The sequence below is a fragment of the Arvicanthis niloticus genome, chromosome 23 (assembly GCF_011762505.2).
Source record: "Arvicanthis niloticus isolate mArvNil1 chromosome 23, mArvNil1.pat.X, whole genome shotgun sequence".
NCBI lineage: Eukaryota > Metazoa > Chordata > Mammalia > Rodentia > Muridae > Arvicanthis > Arvicanthis niloticus.
This window is the reverse complement of record NC_133430.1, coordinates 31184580-31205323: the sequence shown is the minus strand read 5'-3', so window position 1 is coordinate 31205323 and position 20744 is coordinate 31184580. Positions and strand designations below refer to the sequence as shown.

The 20744-nt window shown below is 46.9% G+C and overlaps 1 protein-coding gene across 3 annotated transcripts in view; it reads right to left on the bottom strand.

Moving 5' to 3' along the window:
* Positions 1 to 5927: 5927 nt before the first annotated feature.
* Mlh3 (mutL homolog 3) overlaps positions 5928 to 20744 on the bottom strand; it is a 36550-nt gene continuing 21733 nt past the window's right edge. For 2 of the 3 annotated variants that reach the window (XM_076921639.1, XM_076921640.1), the window contains 6 exons: positions 19703 to 19814; positions 17854 to 18013; positions 12626 to 12649; positions 12450 to 12528; positions 10131 to 10282; positions 5928 to 6990 (listed from right to left, as the gene is read on the bottom strand). In XM_076921639.1, the coding sequence (XP_076777754.1) occupies positions 6868 to 6990; positions 10131 to 10282; positions 12450 to 12528; positions 12626 to 12649; positions 17854 to 18013; positions 19703 to 19814 (650 nt within the window). In that variant the 3' untranslated portion in view covers positions 5928 to 6867. Of the gene's footprint in view, positions 6991 to 10130; positions 10283 to 12449; positions 12529 to 12625; positions 12650 to 17853; positions 18014 to 19702; positions 19815 to 20744 lie in introns of those variants that run through there. The other variant, XR_013106692.1, reaches the window with a different exon arrangement.

Sequence of the window (20744 nt, the reverse complement as noted above, 5' to 3'; positions counted from 1 at the left end):
ATGAAAGAAGTCTTTTGAAATGGGGCTTGCAGGTGTTTTGCATCTGGTCTGCTTCTCTGTGCATCATTATGTGCAGAAGAGCTGGGAACAGAACTCCAAGGCTTCGTATGTGGCAGGCAAGTGCTCTGCCACCGAGCTACATCACTGGTCCCCTCATGCACCAAGCAGCTGCGTCAGGATACTGACCAGCAGCTACTTAGTCATAGTGAAGAATCCTCATCTCCATGTGACTCACACAACGGCGCTGCAGTTGGGATTGCTGGATGTTTCCGGTAAACGCTGGGCCAGGGAGACTCCTGATGAGTTTCCTCCGGTAGGCATGCTACATTTGAATCAAGCCTGCCTAGAAAAGAGGCTAGCCTGTGGAATTAAGTGAAAACGTAACCAGATCCCTAAAATTCATAATGTGTAGAAATCCGCAGGCTAAGGAACAAGCAATCAAAATTCATTAAGAGAAGAAGGCAGGGCACAGTGCTCACTCTGGTAATCCCAACGCTTAGGTGGCAGAGGTAGGAGGATTCAAACTTTGAGGCAGTCTGGGCCACATACAGAGTGAAACTCTGTCTCAAAACTGCATACCAGGCTAGGTGTGGTAACCCGTGCCTTTAATCTCAGTATTCAGGTGTCGGCTCCTTGCGGGCAGGTCTAGGCGAGCGGAGAGAGATCCATCCGCCGGGTCTCTCCAGGGCTGAGCGGGATGGTGAGTGTCCAAAAGAAACATACCTGGCCAGGAGTCTTGTCGAAGTAGGAACTCAACTTTAATGTATCAGCCTCTCCCTTATATAAACTCGGAGCATAGGGAGGGGGAGTTTTGGTGGGGGTGAGAAGATGTAGGCGTGGGGAAGCATGATGGAGGGTATGGGGTAGCTGACAGGGTCAATGGCAAAGCTCTAGATCAGCAACATGGGGCAGAGGCAGGGCCAAACGTGTCTTGTTGAGTCACCCCATAGGGAAGTGACTGAGATAGGTCTCAAAATTCGAGCCAGGTTCGGGTTTGTCTACAACGTGCAAACCAGGGCTGAAATGGGGCCCAACATTTAGGAGGCAGACAGTAGGATCTCTGTGAGTCTGAGGCTAGCCTGGTCTACAGTGAGCTCCGAGGCAGCCAGGTCTGCACAGAGAGACCTACCTTGTCTCAACCAATCAAACAAAAATGCAAACCAGGGGCTGGAGAGATGGCTCAGTTGTGCTCCTGCAGAGGACCTGGGTTGGATTCTCAGCACCACATGGTGGTTCACAGCTGTCTGTAACTCCAGTCTCAGGGGATCTCATGCCTTCTTTTGTCCTCCTTGGCCACTGACCTGAGGGCACTAGACATGTATGTGATACAGAGACACATACAAGCAAAATACCCACACACATAAAAGAACACGATAAATCTAAATGAGGTTTTTAAACGCAAGCTAAGCCGGGCAGTGGTGGCACACGCCTTTAATCCCAGCACTTGGGAGGCAGAGGCAGGCGGATTTCTGAGTTCGAGGCCAGCCTGGTCTACAGAGTTCCAGGACAGCCAAGGCTATATAGAGAAATCCTGTCTCGAACCTCCCTCCCCCCCCCCCCCCCCCCCCCCGCCAACAAACAAACAAAAAACACAAGCTAAGTCAAAGGATAAATAGTAGTAACTGGCTTCATGCTGCCTTAGTCACTAGCCATTCCTTGCTTTTGAAATAAGCAGTAGTGAGTTTTAAGGCTAACCTCAAGTGAGACTGGCCGAGCTCCGATGGCTGCTGGTGTGTTAGCTTTCTGCTCAGCCTTCCAACTGGTGAGGAAAGACAGTCCCAGTTTTGGTCAGGTGTCCTCATCAGAGGTGATGGAAGAGGAGGAGGAGGAGACACTAAGGAATGGACCCAGGGTAAAAGTGCTCTGAGGGTTTGAGAAAGTTCAGGACCATATGATGGCCTCTTTGACGCTCACCTTCTGAGGCAATAGGTGCAACCCACTCTCTAAATGATGGGCCAGTGAACAGAAGCACAGACGGGACAAAGCGTTTATCTGGTGCAGAATGGCTACGATACCAGTTTCTCTAGACTTCCTGTTTCCCTCTTTCTGGCAGTGGCAAACACACTATCTACTTCTCCAGTAAGCCTAATAACGTGCTTTTTGGTTTGGTTTATGACCTCTTCTTTGTAAATCTTGATCCTCCTGCCTCAATCTGCCAAGTATTGGGATCACAGGTGTGTAGCACCATTCCTTAAAGTTTGTGTTTGTGTGACATGTTTGTGAAGGCACCTTTGTACCCTGGTGAATGTATGAGGTCAGAGGACAGCCTCAGGTCTCTGTCATGTATTCCCTAGAGTGAGGCAGGAAAGATCTCATTTGTTCCTGTGCTGTAAACTCTGGGGGTAATTTGGCCTGTAATTCCCTTCCAGGGAATTCTCTTGTCTCCACCTCCCAACTCACCTTAAACCAACTGGATTACAGACAAAGCTTCTATATGGGATCCAGGGATCTGAATTCAAGTCGTTCAGACCTGTATATTGCTTTTCCGAAGCGAGCCTTCTTTCTCCCCAGCCCCACTCCTGGCTTTGATGGGATACAGGAACAGCACTCTGGGTTTTGTGTCAGAATGGCTCTTCTCCAGATGAGCGTGCCAGCTTCCCACTTGTGGCTTGGCCGCCAGGGCTTCTGAGAACTGCTGAGCTGGATCTGCTCTCACCTGGCATGGCCCCTCAGGCCCAGATTCTAAAATTTTGGTCTGGTTCTGCCTTGCTTTTCTCACGGTCTGTGCTGCCCCTAACCTGGACAGTGAGAAACTCTCCATTCTGTTCACCAGCTCACTGGCATCTCTCTGCTTTTGGCCCTGGCTTTTCTGGTATTAGTTTCTGTTACTAAACAGAACATTTTCGTTTCCAGGGTGGGGGGTTGGGGGGTTGAATTTTTGTATTTTACATGCATGAGTGTTTGCCTGTATATATGTCTGTGCACCATGTGTGTGTCTGGTGCCCCGAAGAACAAGAGGGGTCTGATACTCCGGATCTGGACTTACAGGTGGCTATGAGCCATCAGGTAGGTAGGTGTTGCTCATCAAACCCAGGTCTTTGGCAAGAACATGATGCTCTTGCACTCTGAGCCATCTCTCCAGGTCCTCCTACCCACAGTCTTAACCTCACAGTAATTTTGCCATCTCCTCTAGGCCCAGTGACAAAGCCGACTGAAATTCAGTGATCCATATTCTGTTCTCAGTCTCCTTAACCCTATCCCCTCCTGAAGTTAGAAGCATCCATACGCACCTTTATTTCTCAATATGTTTTGATGAACATTGCCAAAATGGGACTCTCAATAATAGTTACGTTTCACATCTCAAGTTTTACTTCGAAGTTACCAACCCCTTTACCAACAAAATTTCATAAAGTTGAAACTACTAAGTTGACAAACTAATAAATTCCATAAACAAAAATTAGTTAATAAAATATTACACGGAAATGGAGAGATGGCTTGGCAGTTAAGAGAGCTTACTATTCTTGCAGAGGGCCCGGATTCTGTTCCCAGCACTAACATGGAAGTTCATAATGACCTCTAACTTCAGTTCCATTGGATCTTATGTCTTCTTGTGGCCTCTGCAGGCACAGGTGGTGCACACATGCTCACACATACATACACACAAATAGTATCTTTAAAAATATTACATGGGTGGGTGGGGCAGCTCTGGGTGGTCCAGCTCCCAAGGGTACCAGCACAGCCCAGGTAGCCCTGCAATCAATGTCCCAGTGGCCAAAGATGGTGTCCTGGAGGATCTCCTGAGCCAGGGTGCTGGTGTTTGGAATCTTCTATCTGACATTTATTTATTTAGAGGTGTGTATTTTTTAATATATGAGGCATATATTTATATAGAGGTGTGAAGACGAAAAAATGTCAAGGAATATTGACACCCAGGAGCCAGAATATTCATTTCAAAATGAGCAACCTGGAGGGGCGAGAGGCCGGATACCCAGAGGCCCGTCTGCCATATAGGTGGCCCACGCACAGCAAGAGCCTCTATGATGTGCAAGTATGTGGTAGAGAGATGGGAGAGAAAGAGAAGCAGATGAATTGAGTACTCTGAAGAGAGGAGGAACTGAAGACATGAGGGCGGAGAGGAGAGGAACAGCTTGTAGTGAATACCCTGCCCTGCCACCTGAGGCCATGGTGAAGAACCGGCTTAGGCTGCCGCTGAGGGCCATGCCTGGGCCTGTGGCCATGCAGCAGCAGGAAACCGTGCTGAATATTTGTGGCTCATGTTACCACTAAAGACCATGTGGATGTCTGTGGTCTGGGCAGACAGACCATAGGATCTAGGCCAACCTGGGAATCATGTTGGAGACCAAGGGCTATGCAGAGCTGTTCCCACCCCTCACTGGCTGCAATACTTAGGAGAGCTGACCCTGTACCTCACCTGGTGGCAGGGATGCAGGCAAGCAAGCCCAAGGGTGTGAGCATGGGAGAGCTGACCCTCCCCCCTCCCACACCCGACTCATCTAAAGTATAGTGGTGTGGACCAGGGAGAGAGACAGGTCTGGACAGTGGAAGAAGAGACTCTATTCCCACAAGTCATTTTCTGGCTTCCACACACACCAGGGCCTATGTGTGTACACAGATAGAGACACACGCATAAATAAACAAATGTTTAAAAAATTACTCGCATGTATTAGAAAATTAAGTGTGTCTCTGTTCTTATGGTCCTTGAGTTAAAAGAGGACAATATAAAACCCTAATAGGCAGTAAAAGTAATCTATTAGATATTTTTGGCTAATAAGTTGTTTTTATGCTGATGAATGCAAATGAGCTTATAAATTATTAAAAGAAGATAATTATCTCCTAGCTTCTCAGGCTAGCCAGGAAGACATAATTCATGGAAAACATTTTCCGATTCTCTGCTTCTCTTGGGAAAACAGGAAGGAGTTGGCAATTACACAGAAGTAACCCTTCTGAAAGTCGCTTGACACTCTGTTAAGAAGTATTATCACTCATTTGAAATCCTGAGAACTGAGCTGACATAAAAGGATTTTTTTCAAATTCTTGGTAGGGCAAGCGTGGTGGTGATTCATGGCGATTCGTCATGCGTGCCTTAAGAGGCGAAGACAATTACAGACTGGACTTCAGCGGACTCCTCAGTACCTCTGAGTTACTGGACAGCCTGGGCTACAGGAGACTCTATCCTCCCCTCCACGCCCGTGCCTCCTTACTGATCTGGGACAGTGCTGCAGAGGCCCTAGGTCACATCTCCCCACTGAACACAGACAGGATGTTCCGACACATGAAACACTCATTGTACAGCCCTGGGGACAAAGGCCTGCCTTAGACAGCGGGGCCTATTCTTCAGGGCTCCAGTGATGAAGCCATCGGGATCAGCAGGGAGAAGAGTGCTGCTTCTCTCCAAGCTGCCCCGAGGCCCATGCTCATACAGGTCTTACTTTCATCCTTACAATTCACTCCAAGACTGCTGGCAAACACACTTTTCCCCATGAGTACACATTTGTTTTCTGCACTAAAAAAATAGAGGATTCTTTCCTTGATGGCGAGGCCGACATGAGCAGGAAGTCAGGAAGTGCTGCTGTGCACGTCCCCTCCCAGAGCCCTGTCAATTAGACAGCAGGGTCAAACACTTGCAGCAAGAATCACCAGCCGGGTGGTTTGCACACAGACTTCCCTGTGGTCAACTGAGCCATAGTAACCATAAGTAATTGGAAAAGTAGGGAAAATACAAATTAAAGGAAGCAGAACAAGTATTTTCAGAAAGATTAGTCCCAGTCCCAAGTGAAGTTCTAAGGCCATTAGCATAATGTAATAAAACCAGCACACATGAGAAAGGACTCAAACAACCTCATCCTCTGCAGACAGTGTGGAGCACTACTTGGTTAGGATGAAATAAATGCTGCATTTTGATTTAATAATTCCTTTCAATAGAAACCATTTATAAAGTACAAATTTATTTTCAAAACCAAACCCAGTATTTTTTAATGTTTTATTAGTTCAGGATATAAACATTCACTTCTGGTTTTAAAAAACAGTAAGACTATCAAAAAAATAGGGATAAGATTGCAAATTTACTAGCCCATGCTGTGGTAACACACACCATAATCCCAGCACTCCAGAGGCAGAAACAGGGGATCTCTGAGTTCCAGGCTAGCCTGGTCTACAGATTGAGTTCCAGGACAGCCCAGGCTACCAAGAGAATTAAAAAAAAATTTTTTTTTCAAACTTCTTCTATTCTGTCTTTGTGTTTCTCTTTGTCAGCAGTTTATTTATTTTGAGTCAGGGTCTTGCTATATATACAGCCTAGGCTAATAGTGTCCTGTCACAGACTTGTCTCAGCCTCCCAGATACTAGGATTACAGGTACATGTCACCACACCCAGCTATAAATAACTTTTAATCCCTAATATCATTTAAAGTCTCTCTGGAAGACATCAGGAAATATTTTTATATCGAGCAGAGAGACACCATAAATCTGTAATGCAATATGTGAAGAAGCAGGAGTGGGGCATGAGGCTAAGGAGACAAATGCAGAAGAGGGGTGTATGGGGAGGGGCTGCACCAGGGGCTTGGAGGACAGCAGAGCAGCGCTTAGCATCCTCAGGTGATGTGAACTGAGAGGCTGGAGAACTGCTCAAAAACAATAGCTGCACCTCTCAAGCGTAAGCCAACCCACCAACTACAAAAGCATTACATTTTATCACTAAATCAATGTACAAAAGATAGGTATGATACAGCAAACTCCTGTGTCCATGGATGCACAGAAATAAGCTACCCCTAGGCTCCAGTGCATCTGCCTGCTCCATCTGCTCCAGGAGACTGATGTGCCAGCCCCACCTGCTCACAGCTGTACTGCTCTCTGCTCTGAGGGAGGCACAGCACCCCCTTGTCTCCTTACACATCCGTAATTCTCTTCTCATGGTGGTTCACAAGGAGGTATGGGCTGTTGCAGGTTCTGCTTTGTATCACAGCCTTCTGCTTTTCCAAAGAGATGCCAGGCATGAGCCATTTTGCGAAGTTTAGTGAGATTGGGTTTAACCTATGAGAAGAAAGAGACTAACTATAGTTAACAATTATTTTTTTAAAGTATTTCAAAGTATGGCTCTCCAAACGAGTTTAGATTTCTCCTTTCTGGATTCAGAAAAAGATGATAGCATTCCTCAGAATTAACTGTAAGTCTAAATTCTTATCTCCTCGGTGATGGGGACAGGGATTCTTCAAAGAGGAGGGTTTTTGTGGAAGGACAGCATGGCTGTTTGCTTGTATGTATGTATGTATGTATGTATGTATGTATGTATGTATGTATGTATGTATGTACATGCCGTATGCCTGCAGAATTCAGAAGAGGGCATCAGGTCTCTTGAAACTGGAGTTATTGACAGTTGTGAGCTGTCATGAGGGAGCTGGAAATCAAACCTGGATCCTCTGGAAGTGCCTTTAACCATTTTTCCAATCCCAGAAAAGAATTTTAGTGGAGTAAAATTGACTGGATAAGTCAGGGAAAAGTATATGAAATCTCCATACAAGGAAAGACTTTACAGCCATTAGCAAGAAAAAGAAGCAAAAGAAAGGATTCTGAAAAGGGACAGCATAGTGTCCATGCACACACTCAGGGACAGCATAGTGTCTATGCACACACTCAGGGAGAGCACAGTGTCCAGGCACACACTCAGAGACAGCATAGTGTTCATGCACACACTCAGGGAGTGCAGAGTGTCCATGCACACACTCAGGGACAGCACAGTGTCCATGCACACACTCAGGGACAGCACAGTGTCCATGCACACACTCAGGGACAGCACAGTGTCCATGCACACACTCAGGGACAGCACAGTGTCCATGCACACACCCAGGGACAGCACAGTGTCCATGCACACACCCAGGGACAGCACAGTGTCCATGCACACACTCAGGGACAGCACAGTGTCCATGCACACACTCAGGGACAGCACAGTGTCCATGCACACACTCAGGGACAGCATAGTCCATGCACACACTCAGGGACAGCACAGTGTCCATGCACATACTCAGGGACAGCACAGTGTCCATGCACACACTCAGGGACAGCACAGTGTCCATGCACACACTCAGGGACAGCACAGTGTCCATGCACACACTCAGGGACAGCACAGTGTCCATGCACACACTCAGGGACAGCACAGTGTCCATGCACACACTCAGGGACAGCATAGTGTCCATGCACACACTCAGGGACAGCACAGTGTCCATGCACACACTCAGGGACAGCACAGTGTCCATGCACACACTCAGGGACAGCACAGTGTTCATGCACACACTCAGGGACAGCACAGTGTCCATGCACACACTCAGGGACAGCACAGTGTCCATGCACACACTCAGGGACAGCACAGTGTCCATGCACACACTCAGGGACAGCACAGTGTCCATGTACACACTCAGGGACAGCACAGTGTCCATGCACACACTCAGGGACAGCACAGTGTCCATGCACACACTCAGGGACAGCACAGTGTCCATGCACACACTCAGGGACAGCACAGTGTCCATGCACACACTCAGGGACAGCACAGTGTCCATGCACACACCCAGGGACAGCACAGTGTCCATGCACACACTCAGGGACAGCACAGTGTCCATGCACACACTCAGGGACAGCACAGTGTCCATGTACACACTCAGGGACAGCACAGTGTCCATGCACACACTCAGGGACAGCACAGTGTCCATGCACACACTCAGGGACAGCACAGTGTCCATGCACACACTCAGGGACAGCACAGTGTCCATGCACACACTCAGGGACAGCACAGTGTCCATACACACACTCAGGGACAGCACAGTGTCCATGCACACACTCAGGGACAGCATAGTCCATGCACACACTCAGGGACAGCACAGTGTCCATGCACATACTCAGGGACAGCACAGTGTCCATGCACACACTCAGGGACAGCACAGTGTCCATGCACACACTCAGGGACAGCATAGTATCCATGCACACACTCAGGCACAGCACAGTGTCCATGCACACACTCATTTCTGTTTCATTTCAGATCTTAACAGATGCTGCAGAGATGGCTCAGAGGTTAAGAATACTAACTGCTCCTCCAGAGCACCTGGATTTAATTACCGACACCCATATGTCTGTTCACAATCATCTGTAACTCCGGAGTGGAGCCAACACCCTCTTCTAGCCTCCACAGGCACCATGCACACACATGGTGCTCAAACCTACATGCAGGGAAAACACTTCCACACATAAAAGAAAAGAAGAACAGATTATAACAAGACTAGAAAGTGTTCTTAGTGTGAGGACTCTGTGCATTTCCTGCAATAGCCACATCGTTGTTCTTGGGCTGCTTGCTCACAGATCACAGCCACAGGACAGGAGATCTCCAAAGTCTGTCTGAGGAAACACGGAGACCCTCTGAGAGAGGAGACCCTCTGAGAGAGCCAGCTCCAGCTGCAGGGCACACACTTGCAAGGGACCGGATGTCGGCCATGTTCTGACAGCTGTGAGGTCAAGACATTTCTGCCTTCAGGAATCATGAAACCCGGAGCTGGCAGGCAACTGGTGTGCAGGACACATGATACTCAGGACACATGTACACATGTTAAGTTTAAACACCAGGGGGCCATCATGGAGATAAGCTGACACTTTAGTCTAAGCTCCATTTCAAATGTGAACTGAAAGACCAAGTGGATGGCCTTAAATAAAACTTGCAGTGCATGCTTTTCAAAACTTTCCTGTTTTGGGGAGGGTAAAGATGAGTTACAACCAGACAGCAGAAGCTGAAAGGAAGAAAAGATAGACTTTGCTCCTTCCTGAGTCTATAGGTCTATGCTGGTTGGTTTTTTGTTTTTTTCAACTTTACATAAGCACAGCCACCTGGAAAAAAAGGGAAACTTCATTTAAGAAAATGTCTACGTCAGCTTGGCTGCAGGAAGTCCATAGGACATTTTCTTGATTAGTAATTGGTGTGCGAGGGTCCAGCCATTGTGGGTGGTGCCACACCTGGGCAGATGGTCCTGGGTGAACCTGTAACCAGCGCCTCTCCTAGGTCTCTGCTTCAGTTCCTGCAGTAGAACTGTGATGTGTGAGCCAAATTAACCCTTTCTCCCCTGAACTCCCATGTGTGTTTTGGTTGGTTTTATCACAGCAACAGGAAGCAAACTAGAACAAGGTCATTACTGTACCTGTTTTTCCTGTTCCAAGTGGTCCAGGTCAGCTAAGGGCAGCATTGACGGCCTCCCATGAGCACACTGAAATGGCAGCTGGCACAAGGCCAGAGCTTCAATAAGACGACAGCTCTCTTCTAGGCTCAGACAATCATTAAACTTAATAGCCCCTAAATGAAGGAGACACAAAAAAATGACAGTGCACAGTGAGAATCAGTGTGACCGTGGCTCAGAATGGAGAATGTGGACAAAGTCAAGGGTTTCTGAGACGTCTTTAGTCTGGCCTTTATAGTGCTTGAGACTGGCACCTGAGGTTATGGGGCAGCCTCAGTCTTCAGGACTGGCCTCCTGCCTCAGCTTCCTTATGGGGTTCCCTGTGTTCTGGAGGGGGAGGGGCATTCCTTAACCCACTAGGATCTTACTTTTGGGCTTTCTCAAAGATATAGGGCAGTGTTTGCCTACTTCAGAGTGTGTGAAGTTTGAATCAGTTTCCTTCTGTCTATGAAGGTTCAAAAGTAAACTGTTCTCTGATAGTGTCTGTTTTATTTTCCCTTTTTCTTGATTTCCATAGCAGTCTTCCCAGTTTAAATCATCACATGCTAGAACATGACTTTATTCTACGATCGAGTCCCACAGTCATTACATATTAACTAATGCATGCTTTTCGTAGGAGCCTTTCCAGATAGTGAATGAGCCGCCCTGCCTCCACGGAGCTGTAACAGGTAAGATGACGTAAGACGAGTCGTTACAAAGTAACTTAAATCATCAGTGCTATGAAACATAGGCCAAGAATATGCAACACAAAACCAGCCCAGTTTAGAAGGCCAGGGAGTGCTCTCTTGCTAAACTATTTCAGCTGAGACATTGGGTTAAGAAGACCAAACCAGGCAGATCTCTGAGTTTCTAGGATAGCCAGAGACACAGAGAAACCCTGTCTTGAAAAAACAAAAAGTAAGAAGAAAAAGGAGGAGGAGGAAGAAGAGGAAGAGGAAGAGGAGGAGATTGCGTGGGTTTTCTTGGAGAAGGAGCAGAAGGCATGCTGGGCTCCGGAAAGGCCAGTGCAAGTGTGTCAGGACGCAGGCAGGACAAGACAAAGAGGCTGGAACTGTACAGCACAATGAGTGTGGCATGCTGAAACTCAAATGGCTGGCGGGGCCAAGCATGGCCCTTGTAAGCTGTAGGCTCTGACTTTGCTAGGGATGGTAGGAGATGCCTGTGGCCCAGCACTTTGGAGGTAGACGCTGGAGGATCCAGAGTTTAAGTATTTTCCATTACAAGAGACCAGCCTGGGCTATAAGAAACTTTATCTCAAAGAAACAGACAAAAATGTAAAAATTAAATATATAAAATACTTTTGTAACTGGCAATGTGTACTTCAGATGGAAGAATGACCAGCTTAGAAACAGGTTTTAGAAAGATTTCCCAGGCTGGGTGTGGTGGCTTACATCTGTAGTCCCAGCTGTGGGAGGCTGAAGCAGGAGGATTGCTATAAGTTAGAGGTCGCTTATTCTACATAAGTAGTTCTAGGACAGCATGGGGTACAAAGTGAGACCCTGCCTGAAGCAAAGGAGAACAATTACCCAGGATTCCGGTGTGTGCTAAGGGACAGTTACTTGAGCAGCAGCTGGATGGGCTGTGAGGACTGGGCAGAGGGCTCACGGGGGCAAGAAGGGCAGTGCAGACAGACCCAAGACTCTGGAGACAGCGATGGTGCAGGGGTGAGAACAGAATAAAGGGGCAAAGGACATTGGATATTCGCATGGCACAGACTAAGCTCGGAGAGGCAGAGGTGAGAAGCCTGGAAGGAGAGATATAAAATGAGGGTGTGAGCAGGTCCCCGACAGTTGCAGGCAGCTCTGAAGCTGCCACATTTGAGTCCCACAACACCACATCTCTCTCAAGTCACACCCCCTGCTCACGACTCCCCACTAGACCTGTGCTCTATACCAGCTCTGAAGGTCTCTCTGCAACCTTCCAAGCGTCTGGTTTTTATTTCCAGCCTAATTTCTTGGTACTCTTGGCTGCTCCTCATGAGAGGAATTTACTCAGGCCTTTGTGGCTCTGCCAAGGCTGCTCCTCACGATGTGCTGAGCCCCAGGGTTGCTTTGGCCTCACTCAGGATACTTCCCTTAGGGCCCACTCCTCTTGTTAGTCAGGTCCCACCCAGGCTCTATTAGTGTTCTACTTTCAAAAGTAATGTTTAAGGTAGACTCAGCTTCTTGACCTAAATTACACCCTGGAGAAGGTGAGCAGAAAAGGACATTTGTCTCCCACACAATCCCTGTACCCAGGCAGTGCGCAGCTCACACAGGACTCCGGCTATATGCAGGCTCTTACCATGGCAGGCCTGGGAGGCCAACACCTTCTGGACAGCCAGCGGCAGTGTCCCTTGGACACCTCCTGTGGTCTGGAGCAGCTGCAGTAGTGATGAAGTGGAAATGAGACAATGAGACAATGAGACCTTTGTGTGACACCTCCATCCACTGACACTCCCAAGTAAGAGAAAAGCTTACCTCTACTTGTTCTCGAATAAATTCCTATAAAGTCAAAAGGAAAACAGGTATGAATAGGCTGTTCTGTGGTTCTTGCCCTTTTAGCATTTAAAACCATCCTCAGTGAACAGAAAACAACCCCAACGATTAGGAAATGTGAGTATGTGAATTGAAAAAGCAAATGCTTGCCAGGCAGTGGTGGCGCACACCTTTGATCCCAGCACTCGGGAGGCAGAGGCAGGCAGATTTCTGAGATCTCGGCTAGCCTGGTCTACAGAGTGAGTTCCAGGACAGCCAGGGCTACACAGAAAAACCCTGTGAGAGAGAAACCCACAGAGAAACAAAAAACAAAAACAACAAACAAAAAACGAACAAAGCAAATGCTTAGCCAGAGAGATTACAATAGAGGGAAGACTGCCTACAGCAGAGGGGAGGCCTCTGCCACTAGTACAAGAAACTAACATTTAGATAAATAAAGAGCTAAAATCAAACACACACAGAGACAAAAGTGCCGATCAACAGATGGGCTACTGAACTGAACAGACGATTCTCAAAAGAAATATCCATGGCCAATAATTTTATTTTTAAAGTTCAACATCCTTAGCCATCACAAAGTGAAAATTAACCCTTCTGTAAGATTCCATCTCACTACAGTCAGAATTACTATCATTAAATCAAGTGAAGCCAGGTGGGGGTGGGTGGCGCACACCTTTGATCCAAGAGACTGGAAGGCAGAGGCAGGCAAATCTTGCTTTTTTGTTTGTTTGTTTTTTGGAGACAGGGTTTCTCTGTGTAGCCCTGGCTGTCCTGGAACTCACTCTGTAGACCGGGCTGGCCTCAAACTCAAAGATCTGCCTGCCTCTGCCTCCCAAGTGCTGGGATTAAAGGCGTGCACCACCACTGCCCAGAGGCAAATCTCTTAAATGAGGCCAGTGCAAGTTCCATGACAGCCAAGGCTCTTACACAGAGAAACCCTGCCTTGAAAAAACAAACACACAAACAAACAAACCAAACCAAATAACTCCCCCACCCCCAATGATAGAAAGAAAACAAACAACACATCTGGGCCAGATGTACCGACTGTAGGAGGAAACCTCATCAGGGGTTGATGGGAAGGGGAATTACCAAGGCTACTACAAAACCCATTGTGAAGCCTTCTCAAAAGCTACCATTTAAGCCAGCGTTCCCTGTCCCGGGCATGCACCCAGAGGACTCCGTCCCTACATGGAGGGACTGCACATCTCTGTCCACAGCTGCTCTTTCACAACAGGGAGACACGGGACCAGAAGAGATACCCATCACCAGATGAATAGACAATCAAACATGGAAACATACCAAGTAAGGAAACCCAGGACCAGGACAAGCACTGCGCTATCTCTCATACACAGACCTTAACTTCTAACTGGATTATTATCTAGGTGGGCAGAGGCTAGAAACTAGCAAGGGTCTCCTGAGATAACACAGTCTCTGAGAGGAGGGGGAAGGGCGACAGGGACATTAAAGCAGAAAGATCCAGGGCAAAGGCAAGAACAGGGAATGGGGAGGAGGTCAGCGAGAGAGTCAGCCCAAAAAAAGGGATTTATGAGAACACGAGAAGGAAACCTGCTACTCTGTAAGCCCGCTACTAAGATCTAGTTTTATTGCATTTAATATTATGTGTATGGGTGTTTCCCTCTAGGCACATCAAGTTGAAAAGCTTATTTTCCAAAGCTCACCTGAGAAGTTTCTCCTCCCTTGTTTGTCCTAATGGAGAGTGTTTTCCCTTCCATACACTCTTGCTATGAAGCCCAGCCTGGTCCTGAACTTGTCATCCTCCTGCCTCAGTTTGCCCACACCCCTTTATTTACAAAATAAATTAAAACTTAGTCCCAGTGAGATGCTCAGCAGGTAAAGCCCCAACCCCCAGGGTTCCTAGGGTGGAAGGAGGGAACTGTTGTCACACAGTCACATAGCCACACACACACACACACACACACACACAGAGACACCTACACAGCCACAGCCACACAGCCACACAGCCACACACACACACACAGCCACACCTACCTACCCCACACACAGCCACACACACACACACACAGATACACAGCCACACACACACAACCACACACACACAGCCACCCCCCCACACACACACCCACGTACACACAGCCATACACACACACACACACACACACACACACATGAAAAAAATAAAACCAAAACAAAACACATTTTTTTTTCATGGTTTCTCTGTAGCCCTGGCTATCCTGGCACTCACTCTGTAGATCAGGCTGGCCTTGAACTTAAATTTGCCTGCCTCTGCCTCTGGAGTGCTGGAGTTAAAGGCATGAGCCACCACCTCCAGCTAAAATGGAAAATTTTAATTACAGCTGATACTATTTAATGTTGCCAATTTGTTTAGCCTCTGGAGGCAACACAAAAAAAAACCTGTCTCAAGGTATGGTACATTTAATAATTTTTTAACAAGATACAGAACTTATTACTTCTGGTAACAGCTACAAATCAGCTTTCTAAGATTGCAACAGGATGATTTTCTTTTGAAACCCAAAGGTGAAGTCAATCATTCTATGTCCTTCCTTCCACATGCTCTAGTGTGAAAAGCCTTATGGATGCTCGAGGTCACCAAGAGGTCACCTAACCCACTGCACAGCTGAGCACCGAGGACATCACGGCTAACTTGTTACTCTCCCTGATGTGTGAGTGTGGTCACTTCTTGTTTCAGTTAATGTAGACCATTTTAAAAATGTTAAAAAAGGCTCAGTCTTGCCAAGCATGGTAGCACAGGTCTGCAATCCCAGCAGTGGATCTGTGAGTTGAAGGCCAGAGCTACATAATGAGATCCTGTCTCAAAAAAAAAAAAAAAAAAAACTCAGACATCAGGCTGGACCACAGCTGGCTAGAATGTATCAGTGACTGCCCATTGCCAGGAGAATTGCTCCAACTTCTTCAAAAGCCAAGGACTCTGCTTATCTACCGACTTAATATAATCAGATTTTCTGAAACCACAAGCTTTGTTTCAATTTGAAGTAAACTCTTTTTAAGAGTAAGTAGTCTTTGAAGTTGCTTCAGGAGACATTTTTAATATAATGTTCTGGTTAAACTTTAGGTATTGAATTACAGTAAGATTCTCACAGCTCCTATCTTTTGGATTCAACACAGTTTGAATTCAGATCCAGAGCAGGAGTCTGAGAAGAAATGAGCTATGTGGACAGAGAAGAGCTCTGCTTAAAGCAGAGCCAGGGCTGTCACCCACAGGGACTTAGAAAGAGGGAGGAAGGGGACAGGAAGGCTAGACTGGAGTGCCCTCCACCATAAGCACACTCAAGTCCTGCACACACAGACTCAACCACTTCTAACCTTCAGCCACCAGCCCAGGCCCCTCCGTGTGCAGCCAGAGGCTTTGGTTTCTTTTTACTTTAGCATCATGGAAGGAAACCTAAGGCTTCATACACCAGGCAACTACTCTACCCACCTACCTACCTACCTACCTACCTACTTACCCACCTACCCACCCATCTACCTACCTACCTACCTACCTACCCACCTACTTACCTACCTACCCACCTACTTACCTACCTACCTACCTACCTATCATGACTTGAGGGGGTGGGGAAGGGAGAGGGAGGGGGGAGTAGGAAGGGGAGAGAGAGAAGGAGACGGAGAGGGAGAAAGGACTGTCCTACATACCCATAGTTGGCTAGTTGGCCTAGAATTATGTAGTTCAGGCTGACTTTGAACTTGTAATCACCCTGCCTCAGCCTCCTGAGTGCTGGAATTACAGGTGTAAGATACCAGGTTGGCCAGAGATCTTGAGAAGTATTAGGCTTCACTCCTGTCATGCCAAGTTTTCAGCAACGCCGCTGCTCAGATATCACTTCTTGGCCACTTCTACCTACCTTCCTCTTGCCTGCAGCTTTACCTCTATGACCTTTCCCAGACTCTTCTTCCTCGGAATCTTTGGTCATCTCATACTCTTCTTCAGCCTCGTTTCTTTGACCCTGCACACCTCAGAGTTGTGTTGCGTGAGCTTGGCCTCCTGCTCTCCCCCCTCATGCTTATGCTCTCAGTCTCTTTGGCTCCTGGCCCTTCCTCACCTTTCAACGCTACCTAAGTGTGCATGCTTTTTTTATCACCAACAGATATGCACAACCTAGATTTCTTTTCTAGTTCCAAGAACTGTGCTGTAGTCTGCCAGCGTCCTGGCCAGCCCTACCTGAAGGTACCATGTCTGCGTGTCTGCACCTCTGCGCTGAGGTCACAGTCACCTCCGGGCAAGCACGCTCTTCACTGCCATCCTCTTCAGCAGCACTACTGTCCGGTCACGGACTCGGGATCACGGTGGGCAATCTTTCTCCTTTATTCTTTCTGCACCAGGTCTTTTGAAGTCTCCCTCTCATCCAGGTGCCAAATCTGCCCCTCCTTTCCATTCCCACTACTACTTAGTCAAGTCTTCATCTTTTGAACAGAAACCAGTACATCAGCCTTATCCCGCTTCTAGCCTTCCCCAGACTATCTGTCCTAACTTAAGTCACTAGGTCTAGCTTCTAACTTTTGTGTGTTGTTTTATTACATTACTTGTGTATGCATGTGTTCATTCATGCATGCACATACACATGCCACGGTGTGCACGTGAAGGTCAGTGCTAACCTTAGGGTCAGTTTTCTCCTTCTACTATGTAGGTCCTGAGGATCAAACTCAGGTCAGATCTGGCCAAAGAACCTTTAACCACTGAGCCATCTGGCTGCCTCTGAGTGTTTCGCCTACATGTATGTATATATGTGCACATGTGGGCCTGGTGCCTGAAGGCCAGAAAGGGCAATGGATCTCCTGGAACTGGAGTTAAGGATGGCTGTGAGCCAACACAAAGGTACTGGGAACAGTCCCAGGTCCTCTGCAAGAGTAGCAAGTGCTCTTCTAATTGATCTCTCCAGCCACCCCACTCCCCCTTTTTAAATACTAAGTCTCTCTGTGAAACCCTAGTTAGCTTTAAGCTCCTTCCTCCCCTCCTGCACACTGAGATGACCGATAGGTGCCACACAGGAAGCTCTAAACACTTCCCAAACACACCTCTACACTCCGCATTCCACTGTGTTATAACTGCGTTCTTTCTCCTTACCGTGACATTATACATCTGTCAATTTCCATCATTTGGAACTCTGAACGTTAACACAAGCGTGTGTTGACTAAAGACAAAGATTGAAGTTAGTGGCCTCAGCAAGTCTGCAAACATGGAAGACACAGCTCACCTCCACAATACTCTTAGTCACGGCAGATCGTCCTCTTCGGAGTTCATTAGCTTCTCTTTCTACAAAGCAGAGTGGCACTTTTCCCACCAGGATCAAAGAATCGCTAGCATCTGGAAAGAGCAACTCAAGTCCCAGATCTTCTAAATGCTTGTGGTAAGACCTAAGGAGACAGCCCCAGATGTAGAAGCATGACTTCATTCTCTCCGGTGCTGGCTCCAAACACTCCATCATTTTCAAAAGCTGCTATGACCTTTGGAAGTTGTATTGTTTTCCTTATGCTTATATGTGTTTAGGATTTTATTATCAAATTTCCTTTCCAATTACAGTAATTCTCATTCACAGTTACACTTTCTAAGAATTCAGTTACTAGTGGTTGATTGTGATCCAAAAAAATAAATGGAAAATTCCAGAAGTAACTCTATTTCCGGGACTGACAGGGGCCTTTTGCACATGCTAAGCATACGATCTAATACCGAGCTACAGCCCTGGCCATACAACTTAAACTGCATGCCACTCTGAGGACCATGACAAAGGCTCACGCTGTCCCACTGAGCATCCTCTGTCTGGCACGCCCACACAGCTCATGCCTGTCTGTTAGTCACTTATCATGTGACTACCCCAGATCATGGTTTTAAAAAGAGATGTATCTATTATATTTGTATTGGGTGTATGTGACTATTAGCCTGCACGTATGTGTGCCACACGCTTGCCTGGCACCTGTGAAGTCCAGAAGAGGGAACCAGATCCTCTGGAACTGGAGTTATAGTTGGTCGTGAGACTTCATGTGGTTGTTAGGACCCAAACCTGGCTCCCCTGTGAAAGCAGCAAGTGTTCCTAAGCAGTGAGCCATGTCACCAGCCGGGCACTGCAGTTTTCAGGCTGAAGTAACTCATTTTATAATGTTCCCCAAACACACAACTAGTGACGCAAAGGAGGCACCAAAGCATCAAATAATGCAGTCTGACCATGGGAAAACAATCTGTACTCAGGCCTCACTCAGTAGTGACATTTCCAGGTGTCTACTGGGGGTCCTGGAACAAATCCATCACATGTAAGGGAAGACTACCATATAGTAACTTATTTTCCTTCTGTCTTTCTATTGTGAGAACCAATTTACTTCTAAATCTTATTAAGTTTTTGTTCTTCACTAAAGAACTAATTTGCTGCCTGCATTTAAAGGAGTTTGGCTCAAAGAAAAGGTCTGACAGTTTTTGAATCAGTGTTAAAAGGAGGTAATTAACAGCCCCAAGAACCAAGATGTCCTGATCGGGACGAGTTGGTGGCAGTGAATAAGTGGATTCTGCTCTAGGGAAGCTGTGTGGGTAGCAGGAACACCAGGCCTGAAATGAACGGGCAGCCTTTTCATTTTCAAAATTGTACACTGCCCAGTCCTATGACCTGCCCCAGGACCTGCTCCACCCCGGCTTCCCAGTGTTTGCTTCACTCCTAATAAGATTATGGTAATGTAGACTCTAGAATGGACCCCAACAAGAAGAATGGAAGCAATTATCTCCCTAACTTTGCTCAGAAACAGTGCAGCATAAACACTTGGCCGTTCCAAGAAGAAGAAGAGTGTTCTAAGCCAACTGCTGGAAAAAATTACCAAGGAAATTCTATCCTATACTCAGTATCTATGCTATAGTGGGAAGAATGGCATTTGGGGTCAGAAGACAGGCTCTGAGCCTGCTCCACTGCTAACCGTTAAGGCCTTGGGTAAGCCATGCAACACTCTTTGTCTCAGTTTCCTTCTCTGAAAAAAAAGGGGGGGGTGGGGAACACGCATGCAGAAACCTCACAAAGCTACGGTAAAGCTTTACAGAGCAGCATCATGCCCTCAGACATTACTGACCGCAAGAGTCTCCTTTGTTCTTCTGACACGGTGATCGCCAGTGGAGGGATTATTGTGGAAGACAGTAATTTTTTCCGGTCGGCGCTTTGTGGAGCTTGTTTCTCATAGGAGTCTATTGGGAGAGAGATGAACAAGATAAGGATAAGAAGGGAAGGCTTTTACATCAATTAAAAAGACGTTTGGTGAACCATGGCCATGGCATGAGTTCTCTAGAACTGTCGTATATTCAGTGTTTGGTTCTACAGTTTGGATTCCAGCAGTAAACTAAGGGGCAGCCAGCCACTTGACTCATTTTAGCATTTTTTTTCAAAATAGGAAATAGAAGACTTAACTCTTACATCCACACTAACAGGGCAGTGTTCCTATAATTAACATGTGTGGTATTACTACAGAGATATAAAATGTGACATAACATCTATACAATCCTGTAAGTCAAGAAGGTTTTCTTTGTTCCTGCAGCATCTCAGTCTTGGAAAAGAATTTGCCAATATTATTCTCAAATGGTGCAGACCCTATATAGCAAATAAGTCTGGGTGTGGATTTTTAAAAAATTATCATCATTTGATTTTAAAAAGTTATGTGTATAGGTGTTCTGCCTGCATACATGTCTGTGCACCACACGTGTGCCTTGTACCCACAGAGGCCAGGAGACAGCATCAGAACCTGCAGAATTGGAGTTAGAGTTGTGAGCTCCCATTGTGGCGTTAGGAAACCTGGGCCCTCTACAAGAGCAGCTGTTGCTTTTAACTTTTGAGCCATCTCTCCAGCCTCACATTATTTGTGTGTGTGTGTGTGTGTGTGTGTGTGTGTGTGCACGCCGTGTGTTCTTTGTATGTGTGAAGGGGTTTCACATAGGCCATGGCCCACACATGGAGATCAGAGGACAGCTTGTGGGGATCAGTTCTCTCCTTCCACCTTCATGTGGGTGACAGGGATTGAACTTGGGTAGTCAAGCTTACTCTGACAAGTGTTTTGCCAGCAAAGCTATCTCACTGACCTGTAAGTTTGTTTTGAATGAGCCAAAATTTTTAGTTGTTCATTT